General features: G+C 37.2%; 2 protein-coding genes across 3 annotated transcripts in view; both read left to right on the top strand.

Annotated features, from left to right (window-relative positions):
- LOC143354838 (uncharacterized) overlaps window positions 1–18,380 on the top strand; it is a 453,699-nt gene that overhangs the window by 418,171 nt on the left and 17,148 nt on the right. The gene's annotated exons all lie outside the window — the stretch shown is intronic.
- Window positions 1–18,380, top strand: part of Nachra7 (nicotinic acetylcholine receptor alpha7 subunit) — a 311,133-nt gene that overhangs the window by 284,049 nt on the left and 8,704 nt on the right. For both annotated transcript variants that reach the window (XM_076788934.1, XM_076788942.1), the window contains exons 5-8: window positions 5,728–5,908; window positions 8,361–8,436; window positions 12,991–13,185; window positions 15,414–15,500. In XM_076788934.1, coding sequence (XP_076645049.1) covers window positions 5,728–5,908; window positions 8,361–8,436; window positions 12,991–13,185; window positions 15,414–15,500 — 539 coding nt within the window. The remainder of the gene's footprint in view (window positions 1–5,727; window positions 5,909–8,360; window positions 8,437–12,990; window positions 13,186–15,413; window positions 15,501–18,380) is intronic.

Raw genomic sequence — 18,380 nt, forward strand, 5'->3', positions numbered from 1 at the left:
CAACTGGCCGGCTTCCAACCAATCCTTAGTCGCCTGGATGCCGGAGTATATTATGTATACCATTCACCGGCCTTATATCCGTTGCCCCGTGGAATCGTCCCGATACATCCCATTCAAAATCATATTTTCCCTGTGCGTTGTCCTTAAAGGGACCTGGCGGGTGCACGAAACAATAATTGAGGAATGAACGATTCGCCCATGTCCGGCCCGATCCGGCCTGACCCGACCCGGCCCGTTCATTAGCAGATACACGGCCGATTCGAGCGGCCGTCGGACCGGATTCACGGCGAGAAATATTTCGCGCTCGACTCGCTCGCAATTATCTGGATAAATAGTGAGCGAGGACCGACGGCATTTTTCGGGGCGTGATGAAATTATTAAGTAAATCGGGGCAACGCTTCGAAACCCGGCCCCCTTTCATCCCGTTCCGTTCCGTTCCGTTCGCCGATTTCTGTGTATCCACGAGGAAAGTTCAGTCGTTCGACCGATTCTGCTCCGTTTCGCTGTTAATCGCGCTCGCCTACGTTTCGAGCACCCGAATAATTAGATTCGAGAGCCGTCTGCTCCTCCATTGGACTTGCGAGGGATGTATACTGCAGCTCAAAAGTATGTCGATACTGTACAATCGCATAAAACTATACACTTATCTGCGGCTGAGTTACACTAATATTGACTCGGTTAAGTGTCCACGATCCGTCCCTACTATTCCCCTACCACTTACAAAAAGGGTGTATGACCTTCGGGTCACCGATTTACTTGAGACTTTGCACACTTATAGAGTCCGTTCTTCCGTTTACGAATATTTACCATTATAGGGTCAGACACGTTTCGAGATATTAACAATTAAAGTTTTATTACCACTCATAATACTGTTACGTCACGAGGTATTTGTCACCGTACCAGTACCGAGCAAGTCGCAACTTCAAATCACATTTTTTATTTTTATTTTTTTTTCCAAATTAACACTAGATTTACCCGCCAATATTGAGATTGTGAAGATGCATCCGCGAGGAATTATTTATTAAAAATTATATTATTAAAAAAATGGCTACAAGTTTTGATAGATACATTCATATTAGTTTTATAAAGTAATGTAAAATACAGTGTTTACTCACGGGGCATGGCCCGCGGCAGTGGAGATAGTTCTGGGACTTTTATGGGCTAGGCAGTTGGGACATATATAGTGTAAACACTGTAGTAATTTTTAGGGCTCCTTAAACCTAGTGTTAATCACATTTTACATATATGAAAACACATGGTATTACAACCTTCAAGCCAGTAGGTATTACATTATTTTCTAAGATAAATTGTGGATTATTTTCGTGTATGTTTGTGTTCATGTTATCATTTACTGTTTATGCATCAGTATATCTTTCCACTTATACAAAGAATACATACGAAAATCACATGGATTGACATTGGAATAAATATTGTTTGTTCATTTTGAATCGTTAAAATTTGACAAGTATATTTCGTGGCTGACTGTAGTACATAGCAAGAAAATTGAAAAAAAGGAAAGTACAGTAATTGTCCTGCTTGATTTTCCAATAGTCCGCAATTTGCTGTCGCCGTGGATAAACGAAGCAAGTTGTAACAGGGAAGGGAACCAAATGTGCAAGTTAGACGGTTCCCAATTCAATCCTCCCACATTCCTCCTAATGACTGTTACGGCTTAAAGCTTTAAATTGCCCTTAGCCGACCTACCAAACAGGATTTGCCGGTGTTTAGATCACCGCCTCCCTCTCAAAGCGTTCCTAATACCAAGATTTTGAATGAGTCTATCAGGCTGCAAGGCCGATTACTTGAAGCATTGATATCGGACGCTATAATTAATCTGGGTAAGCTAAATTAAGCGTTACAAACTGTTTCCTTCGAAATCGCTAAAGATGTCGGCATTATTTTTCTTAATTCCCCCCGAATCACAGTTGCACAAAAGATTTTCGCAATTCAAACATTTTGCTTATTAATTCAATAAAAAATAAAATAAAATAAATTATTCAATAAAATTTGTAATAAAATTTAATATAATTGCAAAGAAATCAATGATTTTACAGTATATAAAACAGAAAATATGTGAATTTTCACGAAAGGAATGTGTGGGTACCATAATGGTAGTTGCCATTTCGGTGGTCATTATTGAATTCGTTTCTATTTATCTGTTTAATAATTTTGTGTTCAAATAATTGGCAGAAATGATTTCTTAAAAGCTATATAATGTTACTGCGATGGAATTTTTAATTAGTAGCATACCACGGTCGTCGATAAGTTATTGTCTCGATATACCAAAGAGGGATAATTGAGAAATTCGAAAATTTCTGATTGAAAGGAATGCTTTGGAGGTTCGAAGGAAACCAAAAGAATGTGAACAGAGAATTTCTGTCGCAAGCACGGGACACAAAGGATCTGCTGAATTTCGTCCAAACCTGTGTACTAAGCTTCACAGAAAAGTTGGAAAGGTATCTATCAATGGCATCGTTCTGCAGAATCGATCTCTCTCGTTGCCAGATTGCTAATTTTTACCAAAATTTAGAATTATAGAATTCGAAGTTAATCATTTTCATATTAACTCCGTAATTGGTATTCTGGACTCTCAAAATTACTGTATTTACCAGAATTTAGTTCATACATTTTGGTGTATCTTTTGCTAAAATAATTTCAGATACGTGTCCACGAATATTAGAACGTTCGAAAAGTAAATAAAAAGTAACGTAAATAACTAACTTAGTAAATTCCTTCTCTGAAAATGAAAAGATGAGAAATTAAAAGATTATTCACAGCATTCGCAAGAAAAAAGAATGTATCAAATTAACACGTGGATGAATAAAAGTGAAAGGATAATCACAGTTCTACGACAACATGCAGCAAATAATGAAATGCAGAAAAATAGGTGAGTCGGCACAAATTACACAGAAGATTACAGGAAGGGAAGGCTCCAAGGAAATATTAGTTGATTCATCAACGTCATTTTTAGTTGGTGCACCCATCCATCCACCCTGTGCGTCCCTCGAAGCCAGAGAACACAGGATGGAGTTATGGTGTCTAACAAATGACAGAGTTTTTAACGATGACACGATAAGTCCCTGTAGAATTTGACTCTGTCCTTCTTCCGCAATTTTCATAGAATGCAACGAAATCTCTGGATTATCAAGCGACTCGTGTAAAGCTACGAAGGAGCTCCATTGAATTTCTATAATTAACTCCGTATGTCGGGGCTGAGTTAAGTGTAAGCACGAGTAAGTAATTTGTTATTCGATCAAAGCCACTCGGCAATGGAAATTATCCGAGTGTTTCTCGAGAAAGTGAAGTATTAATTAATAAAAATTATGGGTGGGAAATCTTGCAATAGCGCAAATCGAAAGAGAGTACGCATCGATACTCGTCGTCTGTGCTTTTAGTTCGAAACAGGAGGAGCAGATATATTATTTCCGATGACTGCGATTTATCGTGTAAACGTAGTGGCAACAAATCAGTCGCATGCCCGGCAATTAGAATTTACAGCTTCAAAGCAGAGATAGCAATGCGGTTAAATTCCTAACCCCGAAATCTAACTTCGGGATCCTCTGTATCATTGCACAGAGGCTTGGCATTGTAGATCTTGTTTGGACAAGCAATTAATCTTTTGTTTATTATTCTCTTATTCTCGATTTTTATTCCATTTCTCGTCCGTGTAATCCTACCTAAATTAAAAGTGAAATTCGAAATCTAATAAAATATACTTTCGTTCATTCAATACGTTTGTTACCAACATTTGTTTCGATAACCTTCATGGTGATAAAATTCTGTTAAATGCATCGTATACTCTCATACAAAACGTGATAGAAATATCGTCGTAATGAATTTAGAACTATTTGAAATAACACCGTGTACAAAATTAATTTGATTTTTTTTACGTAGAATAATAGTAGAGTATAACGTTGACACTTGCAAATAATTCTTGTAGTTATAGTATAACAAATATGTTGGAAGGAAGAGTGATGTAAAAATGTGTACCCTACTATTCAAAAATATTTAATTGTTTATTTCACTGAAGGAATGCAATTTTATGTTGTCGTTTTTATGTACCTCGAGTCAATACACACAACTAAACGGCAGAACAGCAACTACAAGATAATGAACTGACCATTGTTTTTGTTTTTCTTCAATCTGTAAACCATTTGCGCGATCAGTCATTTCTGAGCGGTACTCGCCGTAAAATATTTATGCTTGTAAAGTACACTGAAACATGTTGTAGGGAACTTACTTTTTATGAGGTTGTAGACACTGCGGAGTATGCTTATGAGAGTGGTGTTTTCCGTCGTGTAAGTAAACTTAGATAATTTTGTTCCAAACATGGTAAAGCCCATTTTCATTAATATTTCACTCGTCTTGGACAAAAGTGGATTTTTCACTGAAACACAAGGGAAATAGCCGTATCCTTTTCCAACACAATTCCCCTGATAAACGGATTGCAATTGGTGTCAAATGGAAAGGAAATTGGTGTTAAACGAAATAAAATCAGTTTAAAACTTGAAAGAGTCGGAAAAACGAATATCAAATTCTATGCATTTAAAATTGCTTTCGACGCAATAAATCAATTATTGATCGGAATAGGATCGCTAACAGGACGCAGAGTAATTCAATGGTATTCATGTTCGGGAACACCTGCAGCCAGAGCAGATGGTTGACGGAGACGGAATGTAATAGAAAGTGTTAGTTTGTTTAAAACTGAGAAAATTATATCGATCGATATTCTCAGAATAATGGAAAAAGTTGAATACGTTTGCTATCGATTGGATAATTTTTTCACGCCAATTATCTCGACGTGGCCACGGAGTAATTAATATTCTCGTCCATCTTATGTGAGATTTGATTGTTTCTGTTGAATAAAAAGTTGTATAATTTCGAGTACTGTCAAGTACCATAATTCGCCTAATATAATATAATAAATACATTACATATAACAATACATAGCAACAATAAATAATAAATACATTATAAATAACTAGTGCAAATATTTCAACCCTGTATTACGTATTTGAGATTGGAAATCAATTTATCATTTAAAAATAAATATTATGACGCACCATTAATCATGAATTATAAATGAAGTCGTTTAAACGATTATGACAGTTGATGAGTTATAAGTAAACTGCGGTTTTTTATACAAAAGAAAAATGTTCTACTCCAATTGCAAAAAACAGGTTTAAAATAGAAATCTATTTAATTTCTTAATAATTTGAATGTGCTGAAATTAATGTAACAACGTGTTTAAATTCTTCTAATGTTTTTACTATTTTATGTTTAATAAAATAAACCAACCCACCTTTACCATGAACGCATAAAATCCATAGCCCGTTTTTAAGAAACCTGTTGTATTATTCTTGTAAATAATACTAATAAAAGTAAACCTCGAAGAAGATAATTGCGTTAATTTTACTGATTTCATCATGACTCATTGCGAATGCAGCTAACTGTGATTAAATAAACACGAAATACTTTTAGTCATCGATTTTATAATCAATTCATTGTGATTCTCGACTTTGTTAAATGACAAGAAGATATTGAAGATAACCGAACGAATTCATGTTACGATCCAATAATTATCGATTATCCTCGGCACGCACACGTGTCCGGTATCGCGCCATTTGCTGCGGCGCGCTTTATCCCCTAATGGAAGGCTAGGCAGTCCCCGCGATCCGTTAAAAAATCAATCGGATCCCGTTTAACGTTAACAATCATTTGTTGCAGCGCGGACGAAGGGTTCGACGGCACTTATCCGACGAACGTCGTCGTGAAGAACAATGGGACCTGCTTATACGTACCGCCCGGCATATTCAAGAGCACTTGCAAGATAGACATTACCTGGTTCCCCTTTGATGATCAACGCTGCGAAATGAAATTCGGATCTTGGACCTACGACGGCTTTCAAGTAAGTAATTTACTCTGCGAACGTTCCCATAGTTCGCGGCCGAAAATATCAGTCGTAATCACAATTCGAACTTTCGGACTCCTGCGAGTTCAAGGCCTATGTCGGAGTCGCTTCTGACCCACGCCGATATTCACTAATACAGCTTTAGTCCGATATAAGACGATGGCTCGGACCGGCTTTCGTCATATTTCGGATGAAGAAAAAAGAAGAGGGGATAGCTAGAAAAGATTTTGGTAGAATTAAATCTTAGGGGGTTTTAATTTGAATTAAAATAATTTCATAGTAAATTTTAATAGGGGTACAATTTATTAAATAAAATGCTTTCTATAATTTAGTGCGCGGAATTGAAATTTCTAATAAATTTTAACTTGAAATTTCCCTAAAATTAAAGTTAAAATTAAAGTATTATTTAAATTTCTCTATTTCTAAAAGCTCCAAACTTTTAAACGAGGTCTTACAGTTGTGCTTAGAATGTTTAATTTTTGTTTGTTAAATTTTCATCTTGGGTAACAGGTTTTGACCGGTTCGATATTTCCACTGTTAATTTTACTTGTGTTCTTTTATTACAAGTTTATTATTCATAATGGTGTAATAAAAGGCGAGACAAAATCCAGACAGTAAAAATTGGTTATACGGCATAACCTCGATGCCATTAAACTCGACTCGAGGACTAATTTAATGAAACATTAAACGCTAAATGAAGATCCTAAGGAGTACGATAAACTCGTGCAGAAGTTAAACGGATTTTGTGTTAATGACACTTCGCTGTTTCGAGGACGCGAGAGAGTCTTCCTTGTAGATCTCAAGCTGGCCAGTGTCAACATCGATTAGGTTCTTGAATTTCCATTTGCGGTTAGTTTAAGAATTCGTAAAGACACGGTGAGACCACATTTTCACGTATTCACTGTGCTTTAGCTCGGTTTACTTTTAATTTGCCACGTACTGCCCCCGAAAGGACAGCCAATTTAAATAGACATCCAATTAAAATTACATGCCTCCGGTTTCAAGATGGTCTTGCAGGATCCTAATCAGATGATTACGTTTATGTGTGTCAGATGGCAAAGTTAGATTGCTTCGCCGAGAGCAGCAGTTTTAACTCGATTTTTCGAACGACGTCGTTTACCCTCGTAAACTCGACTTATTCCGATTTGTTTTTCGAAATGTGTTTGCTAGTTCGATCGAAAATTAAAATTATCAGACGAATCGATTAATTATGCGCACTCGTCGATATTTGATTTCAGCTTTCCTTAGCGGCACGCAAATCGTGTTCCAGTGCGCATTGAATATGTAAAAATATGTGACGTTGATAAACACAGTATTCTTGCCTAATTTAATTGTAAGTACCGTTCAGTTGAGAAAACATCAAGTTCAACAAGTTAAATAACCACAATAGTTTAATAATTACTTCATGAAAAGCACTAAAACTTTCCCAATATTTCCATTTTGCAATATATTGATCGATTTTCATCGGATAAAAAGAAATCGGATTAAACTAAACGAAATCGAGATAAGCGAAATATTTTCGATGGAATATTAGCACAAAATTATTATAGTGCTTCCATTAAATGCAAGATAATGATACGTTCATCGAGTTCGCAAAGCTTGACGGCTTTACATTACATAGTTCCATAAACGCGGCGGAGCTCTGCCAACCTTTTAGCTCGCTCAAACGAAACTATGGTAATAATGTTTCTCGGAAACATTATTCCGAGAGGATTCCTAAAAATTCACGAATCGCGGAAGGTGTATTTCGGGGACAATATATACGCGGCGCACTGTGCCCTGCAGAGAATTCACGGTAATGCGGTTTCCGGCTCGTCGTTTCGGTTGGTTAATATGTATAATGGACGACCATATTCGTGGTAAGATACTTCGACAATATTCTTTTCCATCGGTTCGCGTACCGGTGGAAAGTTATTTAGGTTAGCTGTGATTACAAAATCGTCACTTTTACGTATATTATGAAATCATCTTTGAATCACTTTTTTATGAATAGTACGATTAATGTTTTTGTAAACCTACAACACATAAATGCTTCCCAAAACACTTTTTAATAGCATTTTTATTTTACTAGAAATTTATTGAAACTGCGAACACAGATAATTAAATTCTATTCCATTTTATTTGAGCTAATTATACCGGATGAAGATTTCTGGTAATTGAACTGTAGATTTTCGTGCGAAGTAAAAATTATCTAATCATACAAAAATATCTTAGACAAAGGTAAACGACGAATTGCAAAATTAGAGGCTTTCAAGTGAATCCAGTTTGAATATCAATTTTTCGAGAATTTTGTCATTCAAATGTTTCTTGCAATTTTACCTTTCAAAGTAGAAAATACATTTTGAATCTACTGTATACGACGTCCGCTAGAAACTGTGTCGAATAAAAAAGGAAGGAGGGCTTGCTCGAACAGTTTCGGTTCTAATCGATCGCAATAAATTGTCAACAGTTGGACCTGCAGCTGCAAGATGAATCCGGAGGTGACATCAGCAGTTTCATCACTAACGGCGAGTGGGATCTGTTAGGTGAGTTTTTACAACCCTTATCGAGGATCGTTTCCTGACACAGCCGAGTAGTTTCCTCGGCGTTGAAAGCAATTCCACGGCGATTAGCAATTCTAAAATCGGCCCGCGTGTTCACCGGGGTTGGGGGAGGGGGGGAAGCACAAAGGAGCCCGCGCGCGATCAATCGTTTTCGTCGCGCGACAGCAGCTGCATCTTACTACCGGTAGCTCCATCCGATCCAGATTTTCATCCCCCACCCCCCGGTCCGGCTACACATGGTGGTAACGTTTTCCACTTCGCGTGTGAAAATTAATTAGAACTTCGTGTCCCGACATGAAATCGCACTAATTATTTCAATCTACGGTGAACCCGTTCCCACGCACGTAATAACGCCCAATCGTTTGCCTTTCGAAATGCTAAACCAATTAACCAACTAACTTGCTTGTCGGATGAATTTTACAACCGGAAAGGCGTTTTCAAACGTTCCCCGTCAACGGGGACGATTCCGAGCCTGCCACTTGTTAATTCTAACCGAATAGGGCTCTCGCCTGTGGTAGTTCACTTATTTACGATGTTAATTGCGCCCGTTTAAACTCTTGGAAATCGTGCGATTTACGAATTTCGTGTTCCGTAATTTTTTGAACGACGGTAAATAAATATTTCGACGAATGTACAGCGTGGTTCGTGATTGGTCGTACAATCGACAATGTGAAACGATTCTGTGACGAAAAAAAAGGGGAGAAAGGAAGAAATAAAATATTTTTTATTTGATACTTTTTGTTTTTAAAAAAAAGTAAAATTCTACCTGGCAAGTTTTACCTGGCATAATACACTTCAGTAAAACCTGACTTGCCAATCTTATCTGGTAGTTGACCATATTGTTGCCCATGCTTGTGTTTGTAAGCATTTTTGTCGCTTCTGTAATTTTGTAATTATTGTCATAATGTTGTTTGTAGATTGCGGATTTTCATAGAAAATAAAAATTGTCTGCATTGATTGCAAGATACAGGAGCTACGTTTATTTCTTTTTTAAATAATATTGGCGAGTTAAATACAACAGTGTTTTTCATTACTTACAATTTTGTACTATTCTGCATTCGACCCAGCCATTTTTGTCAAAAGTATGCAAAATTCGCTGTTCACTTGGTACTTAAAAAATTCAACGAACATCATTTATCATCGAAATAACGTTCCTTCATTCATCATTCATGCTCTTTTTATTCATTTCCTATGAACACTGTACAACCTGTTCTAGGGGCTTCATTGTATTAAATGCAAAAACGATTAATTTTTTTAATTAATCGATACTTGCGACTTCCTCGTATACAATTGACTTGATTTATGAATGAAAATTGTGCAACTTTGAATCAGGATAAACGCAACAACAATTAATTCTTCTTTCTGCGACTCTTTTTTCCTCGTAGAATCGCCTTTCAGACCAGACTGTGTCGCCAGTTACGAATCACCTTATATGTGGACGAACATGTTACTTCGACGTTCTCGTCACTGTCGAAAATTCATTTTTGCTTACCACAAGCGGCATACCTCTCTCTTTTTTTTTATCTTCGCGTTCGAGCATACGGCTTCGTTATCAACCATTATTTGGGCGTACCAGCCGGCGAACATCAATGAGTAACGACACCCAGATACATCATGTTCGGTCAAAATAAAAAAGCAATGGTCGCGTTGGTGGAATTAAAAAATATTTACAACCTGCAGAAAAAAAAATTGTATTCACGAAATAGATAGTAATTCTTAATCTTCTCGTCAAATTTTTTTTCTCGTGAAAAAAAAGGGAATAACTAAGATGGAAAACTGTTTTAGTATAATCTAACAATATTACTATCTCATTTCTGACTCATTGAAAATATTTCACGGAAAAACATATTGTTATTCAGCTTCTGTTCGTTGCAATCAAATTATATAATTTTTATTTTCTGCAAAGATCTGCAGTCTAATAATAATTCTTGAATAGCCATTTTTAAACGTAAAATACGTACGTATTATATGTAAATTATATGACATATAATAATGTCACGAACATAAACCGAGGCTTCAAAAAGCAATTTCCTCAGATGTTCTTCGCAATTTCAACCAAATGCAAAATTCCAAATTTTCACTACACGTCATTTACTAAAAATCCTGCCAGCTTCACTAAAAAAAAAAAAAGCTATGATTCAAAGTGTGTGCGAACAGTTACACGAGTCACTGTGAATCAGTGACGTAAAATTAAAAAAAATAAAATAATCTGTAAAAGTGCGAATTCGTGGGAATATTCGCAGTTTATCTGTTACGTTTACTCGATAGTGAAAATTGGGCAAATCACGTTCGCGCGAGTACAAGGTTAATCCTTTCCCGCAATTAGCAAAAAGTTTGTCATACGCGTTTCCGAAACGGCTCGGATCGCAGTGTGGTATGAGGAACGGCTGTTTAATAATTCACCATTAGCGCAGTTCCGCGCGGAATTATTTACTTTCAAACTGGGAGATATCGTGCTATGTTTGCGCCGAATCGTCGGCTTCACCGATGCAAGCGAATTTACTTGGTTACTTTTTACCGCGTATTCCCCCCGGTTGTTCATTACTTCGCCCGAGATTGTCAACAGAGGGCGACATTTAGTTTACACTTCGAAATGGAATATGAGTTCGGCAAACCTAAGAATAGTCGTTCCGCGTGTAATTTACCGTTTTACCGTTTCGCCGCGAACGGTCACTGAAACATCAACGAAACGTTTGCATTCACGGTTAGCTTGGCTGGCTTTGATCGATGCCAATGACGACGGTCGTAGCCAATTTACTTCTTGAAACATCGTATTGCTATTTCAATTGATCAAAGCCGATCGAACGCCAATTTTCCCTGAATAACAAGTCAATTTATAAATGAAGTCTCACCGTGAGAGGAGTTTTAAAATACGAATGATTTAAATGCTTTCCAAATACGTTCAGTAACTGCATAAAACAATATTAAATATTATATATTAACGTTTCAGCGAGGCGCATCTTTACAGAAAACACAGTCTCTGCGGAAGTAATATTTTTGCTGAATTCATGACGATTTTGTAATACTACTTTTATCAATTGATTATTGTATTCTTTAATTATAATCACGAGTTTTATTGGCAATTTAGAAAGTACCACTCATCTCCGATTTTGATGAAATTCATATATGTTATGCAGCTACACATTTTGAACAACCTTTTCATTTTCCAATATAGGCGGGTCACTTTAGCTCTTTTAGTATTAGCAATAGTTCTTTCCGAATATCTCGAAAAGCGACCCCCCCCCCCCCTATGTTGGAAAAGGAAAAAGTTGTTCAAAACGTCGAAATCTATGTAAATTTCATCAAAATCGGAGATGAGTGGTACTTCTTAAATAATTACAGTTTTATTTTAATCCTCCAGATGAGAGAAAGAATATTATTATTCAATTCTGCGTCACAGATGTACGTTTATTAGGCACATTTCAGTGTGCTACTACATAAGAAAGCTTTTCGCAAACAACTTGTAATTTCCGCCAAGAACAAAAGTCGTACTTAGCAAAACGAGTAGAACGACCTGTAGCAGATGCCAAAAGCTTAGGGGAGGAATTCGAAAGTCCTAGCAGGGCAATAAACGAATTAGCGTGACGGTCCAACAACCTCGACTCAAATTAGTTAGAATCTCCGCTGTTAAATAGATCGACAAATTTTACCGAAGAAGGGAGGACCGCTCCCAACGTAAATAATAGAGCAATAAAAAGCCAGAATTGGCGGGACGATCTAATAAACTTGACTCGAACGGAACATCAAATAAAACGGCTGCACAATGAAAGGTATTGCGTTGGGTTTTCCGTAGAATTGTTTGTAAATATCAATTCCGGCGTGTGTGCCGACCGAACACGGACAGTTTTAGGAAAATTGTAAAATGGAAATGTTTCTCTCTGCGGGCGCGTAGCTTTTATTTCCGGGGATCTATACGGCGCGAGGTGTTGGTATGTACTCCGCGGTATATACAGGGCTTATGAAGCCCTTGGCAGAAATGTATCTTAAGTGACTTCAGCTGCAGGAAAATGTGGCTGTAACTGAAGAAACACTTGAAAATAAAGCCGCGGTCTCTCTCCATCTCTCTGTTCCGGTATGTTGCCGGAGATAATTCAAGTGCATGGTGGGCACCCGTCTAAAATAGTTGAGTCATCGTTATCGGAGCCCGTCTCTTATTTCCGCGAGCATTTTTCCTCCACGAGCGAAAACTGCCAGCTTCGAATATTCTCCACTTTATCTTCGTCGTCTTTTAATTATTCCATTTACTTCGCCGGCCGCGCCGCGCCGGTTCGCGACACGGAATCTTGCCGAGGAAGCGAGTGATTTGCAAAGTAGAATTGAAAAGAAATATTTTAGTAATTTCGCCAATGTACGGCTGTGTCCTCCTGTAATCGCAAAGGGAAAGATTCAAGATTTTTTTTCTTTTGGAAAAGGGCATGAAATGTTGGAACGATACGAAACTTTCTGTACAGGATCGAATAAATGCAAAATACAGATTATTATGCCGTCGTAGGATGCAGCACTTAGGGTCAAATAATTTGATGAAATTTGTTACAGGGGTTCCTGGTAAAAGGAACGAAATTTACTACAATTGTTGCCCGGAGCCGTATATAGATATTACGTTCGTCGTTATCATCAGAAGGCGAACGCTTTACTATTTCTTCAACCTGATCGTGCCGTGCGTTCTAATCGCCAGCATGGCCGTTCTAGGATTTACCTTGCCACCGGATTCTGGCGAGAAACTTTCATTAGGTGAGTTCAGTAACTATCTTATACTTCGCAAGTATATGTGCATACTAATCCAGGTCGCATTCCATCATGTAAAAGTATCGAGGCCAATTTGAATTATTCAAAGACAAGTACGTCACATTCGAAAACAAATACCGAATGATCCTTCCGCGAATGATCCTGCATTTATGATTGCATGTTACGTGCAACAAGCTTTTCGCCGTTCTCGTTTATTTATAATTTTCAAGATTCAAGTTTTAAAAATAGTTGTCAACATTTTCTATGCTCCTACTGCATCTCACAGAAAATTTATATATTTGTTAATAATCAATTTGAATTTCAACGAGGTTACCATTGATTAATTGTAACAGCTACAAATTAATGTATACCTACATCTAATATTCTGAAGAGCAATTAAGCATGTGTTATAATTAGGGGAAAAATTGCAAATTAATGAATGCATTAAAAAGAGAAATAGGTCTCCATTTGGTTCCCGTATCTCGTAATCGACCTGAAGAGGTTTTATTTCGCATTAAGAGTCGCAGCCCAGTTACGATTTTTTTGCGATTGTTATTGATTGGCCAGAATGCCAATGAATACTGTCTATGAGCAAGTTGAACCCGCTGGTCTGCATAATTCCAATTCCTTGCAGGCTTCGAAGCACGCTACAACAGCTCACGTGATTAGATTCAGTCGAGTTCTCGTAACGTATCGAATGCACGGGAGATTACAGTCGCGTTGATCTCGATCACAGGCATTCATGTATCACCGAACAACTGGAATTTATCGATCAGTTTTCCGAGAATTTCTTGACGTTGCCAACGCGTTATTACATTCCAAGATTCAGAACATATGTACGTGTGTACACCGGCTCGATGGAAGCATACAATTGAAAATTACATTGCAAAAATAGTCCAGTGTTTATTTGCCAATAACTCGAGTACGTTTATTATTACTAGAACGTCAGAAACGATGACTTTTTGGAAAAATTGGTAGGTTAATTAACTGTGCTAGATCATTCAGATTTGTGAGATTATAAATTTATTAGATATCGACAATCATTTTTGTATTCAATAAATAAATGCTATTAATTTTGCAAATTTTTCTGAATTCTGAAAATTGTTGCTGTACTTTTTTTCTTATTATTTTTTTCTTATTATTTTTTCTTATTATCTTTCCGTAAGTGATGACTTAATACCATGCTTTTTTTAAATGTGTTTATGTAGTTGTTCTTAAACTTACTATTAAAAATAAAAAGAATTTGAACGAACCTAGTTTTCGTAAATTAATCTATAAAACACGCCTTCACAACGTTCCCAATTTAGTATCAAAGTTTCCCAATCAAGAGTCATAATCCGATTAACGATCTCTCTACCATGGTTATGCTAGTTGGGAACAGTCTAATTGTATAATTCGTGTGTGTGATTTCGTACAATTTTGGGAAAACTTAATTAGTCTTTCGTGCCAAAGACGAAAAAAAATTTTAAGAGGTTATAATTTTTAAGAGGTTATATTTTTCAATCAATATGAAAAATTCAATAATTTTTTTATATATAAAATTATGTTTTTTCAGAAAATCAATATACACATCTTAATACATGATATTTTGATAAGTAGTATTTTACTGGAAAATTGAGCCAAATATCTCAAACTAGAAGAATATGATAGCCATTTTCCTAAAATCGCGGGGTTTTGTTGAAATGAATAAAGACAGCTAGTACTTGTCTAAGCAGATTTCTAAAAAAAAATCAATTTTAACAAAATTATAGGTATTTAGACTCAAATATATAATTTTGATTTGAATTTTCAGCTTCCCTTGTTCGTAAAACAAGGAAAAATGTACAAATCAAAAATCCACTTTTTCAAGAACTAGAACAATGCCACTGCCAAATATCCAGATTGGTCCATTAGCTTAGATAGGTATTTCTGGCACTGATTTTGAAAACTTAATTTGGAGAAAAACGCGTTAAAGGTTTCAATCACCCGTTACCACTAATTATAAGCACCGTGACTGCATTTTCAGAATTATAAATCCATCCGTTTTACAAATTTCTAAATAAAACTTACAATTAGTACTAACCGAATATACTATTGTTATATGTAGCTGCCTAACGCGTTTGAAGCGGTTTCCAGTTTTTGAAGTGATCTTGTAGACAGGCTGGAGCTGCACAAACATATTTGAAATTAATTGGACTCATTTCACGGGAGCTGTAGCACGTTATAATTGTTGGGTCATTAATCCTCTTTTGCAGGGGTAACCATTCTCTTGTCCCTCACTGTGTTCCTGAATATGGTGGCCGAGACAATGCCAGCGACATCGGACGCCGTGCCTCTGTTGGGTAAGTCCGTAAATTTCCAGTCCCTTTTTTATTACTTTGTTTTATTATCTACGATACCCCCGTCGGAGTGGTCCTGCGTGAAAATAAAGTCGGACTCCTCCTCCTCCTCCTACTCCTCCTCCGGAAGGTTAGCCCCGGCTGAACAATGGCAGGTTACGAAGATGAAAAGACAGAAGGTCAGGCCCGATCCTTTGCTCATCTATAATTCACCTGAGACGTCAAATACTGGACCCGTTGCCTCGGACAACGGATAAGATTATCGTGAAATTGTCAAAATCGTCCGGGCCGTTCTTCCACTCGTTTTATCGTTTGAGAGCGAATTAAGAATTGAAGAGCTCGTAACAAGAGCAGTCCCCCTGCGAAAAAAGGATTCTAATTTTCTCGAGGACAAAAACTGTCTCCTCCTCGCGCAGAATTTAGCGAATCTGTTTCATTTCGTGACTCCTTCAGCCGAACGGAATAATTTAGAGCGTAAGAAGGGACTTCCTAATAAAAGTCATCCATTTTTCATCGTTTCGAGCACGGTGATGTCTCACAAAGCTCACCGAGTAATGAATAAGAGATCAGCTTCTAGCTCAGAAAATTATTTTTTACGTGCATCGAATTAAATTAGATGTTCATAAAAATTCGAACGATGTCCGCAAACAACTTGCAAATCAAAATATTCATTATCGTGGTTAGAGAGAAACTAAGAAAAATGCATTAAAATTTCATTGCACACACATTTGTCCTGATACAGTTGCTATCAGAATTGACATTACACTCCTCGTCTTAATATTAAACTTTTTATTTCCCAGTTTCTGATAAGACATCGCATGACTAAAATTTATAACATATTTTTCCCTTTCCATCCATAAACAATGCGGATAAGCATTTCAGTTTTAGCCTCAGTAACCTGCCAATTTGCAACAGTTGTGAAACACCATGACACGATAAAAAGAATATTTTTATTGTTGGCCTCAGCTCAAAAAATTTCTGAATTTTTGAATTTTATTTTTGATCCTCATAAGATCAGATCATAGGTACACACTGTGTAATTTCTATTTTATTTATCATTCGTTCCGTTGCAGTTATGACAGAACGAAACTGTCGGCTAAGTGTGCTCGGTTTCGCAATTTCATCAGGAATTCGGATCGAAATTTGTGATGGAATTAAATAATGCAACGGACCCCTCGATTATCCCCCGTCCCTTGTCCATTATTCGAACGTTCGTGATATTGTTCGGGAAATGTACTTTCTCGTACACAGTTTTACGTTCATCTGCTCTGCTGAATACGTTGCAGCAGTATGTCGATAGCCCGGTATTTCACTGGATCAGATTATCGGCTGATGAATATGTAAAATTTCATTTAGTTTTACGTGAAGCGATTTTAAAGGTGAAATCGACCGCCAAAGCAAGAGAACTTATTATAGTTTAATCCTTTTCTGGTGTCTTGAAATTTCTTCGCCCGTTCCTATCAGGAATGCTCATTTCAATTCAAATTGCGAGATTAGAATTTTTCCAAGTTATCGTCGCGACTGCACAGAATTATAACATAGAGTGTGATTAAATGAATATGAATGGGCAGCGTGTTGGGAGAATAAAAACCTAATCTTAACCCTGCTACACGATTGATGTTTAAACTGTTCTATCTTCCTGAAAAAAAATCGTACTGCGGCTTTTGAGAGATCATTTTCAAGAGCAGGCTTCATTCTTCAAATCTATAGTGGATTCAATAAAATTAGATGCACCAGTAAGGGGAATGATTAAACTTCACCTCAGGAAACCAGAAATTTTTAACTTTTTCTTATGTAGTCCGGTAGATTGTGGCGAGGAAATGCCGAAAATCCAAATTTCAATCTTAGGAGATCACTAGTTCAAAAATTACGTATGCGTAAAGATGTGCGATTTCAATTTAAAGATGGGCACCGCCATGTTGCTGTGCGGTATGCAAGCACGCGATAATGCCGATAACGTAGAGCACCGATCTTTGAGAGAAAATATATTTTCCGCACACACGAATGAAACAAAAACTTGTAAATAAAACTTGCAATTCTTAATCGCTTGCGTGCCCCTCAGACTCCCCAAAAAACCTAACACGAGCCAACACAATACGTTGTACCTGAACTATAATCGGATTTGCAGATATCGAAATCCCTCCTAATTTCAGCTTATCCCATTGGATCTTGGCCCTGCTCGTTAAGCGATGCACGACGATCACTACATACCAACATGGCCGCGCCTATACGCGTAGAAAACACTGAAAATGGCACATCTTTGCACACGCATAACCTTTGAACTATTGATCTCCTAAGATTGAAACTTTGATTTTCGGCATTGTCCCGACTAAATCTACAGGATTACACAAGAAACAGTTCAAAATGTCTGGTTTCCTGAGGTGAAGTTAAGCCATATTCTATATTAATTATAACCTCAGCATTCTCAGTCAACCACAGATAATTATATGATAGAAAGAATCTTCAGGAACGATGTATATACGGACAATTGTCAAAAATTATTCATTAAAGTCTCTTGCTGTTAGTATTCATTCGAAAACGGTCACACCGCACAACCCAGTTGAAACATTATCAATTTATAGCAAAGCTTCAAGTGTCCGAATACTTACGGCCGGCAGCGCACGCCGATCGTCATCGAAATTAATTACTTTGTTTCCGGAACGTTTCGCGTTCACTTTTTCCGGTTGAAAATATCCGGTGGCAAGTGTCAGGAAAAAAGAGCCGAGTAAATGTTCCGGTTAATCCGGCAAATAAAATGGAAATCGTGACGTTGTGTGTTTACGCGCGAGAGCCGGCGCGTGAGTTTTGCTTTGGATTCGCGTTCCGCTGGTAGCTGGATGATGAAAAATACCGCGGGAAATAAACACGAGAAAACAGACTTAG

Source organism: Halictus rubicundus, chromosome 1 (genome assembly GCF_050948215.1).
Source record: "Halictus rubicundus isolate RS-2024b chromosome 1, iyHalRubi1_principal, whole genome shotgun sequence".
Classification (NCBI taxonomy): domain Eukaryota; kingdom Metazoa; phylum Arthropoda; class Insecta; order Hymenoptera; family Halictidae; genus Halictus; species Halictus rubicundus.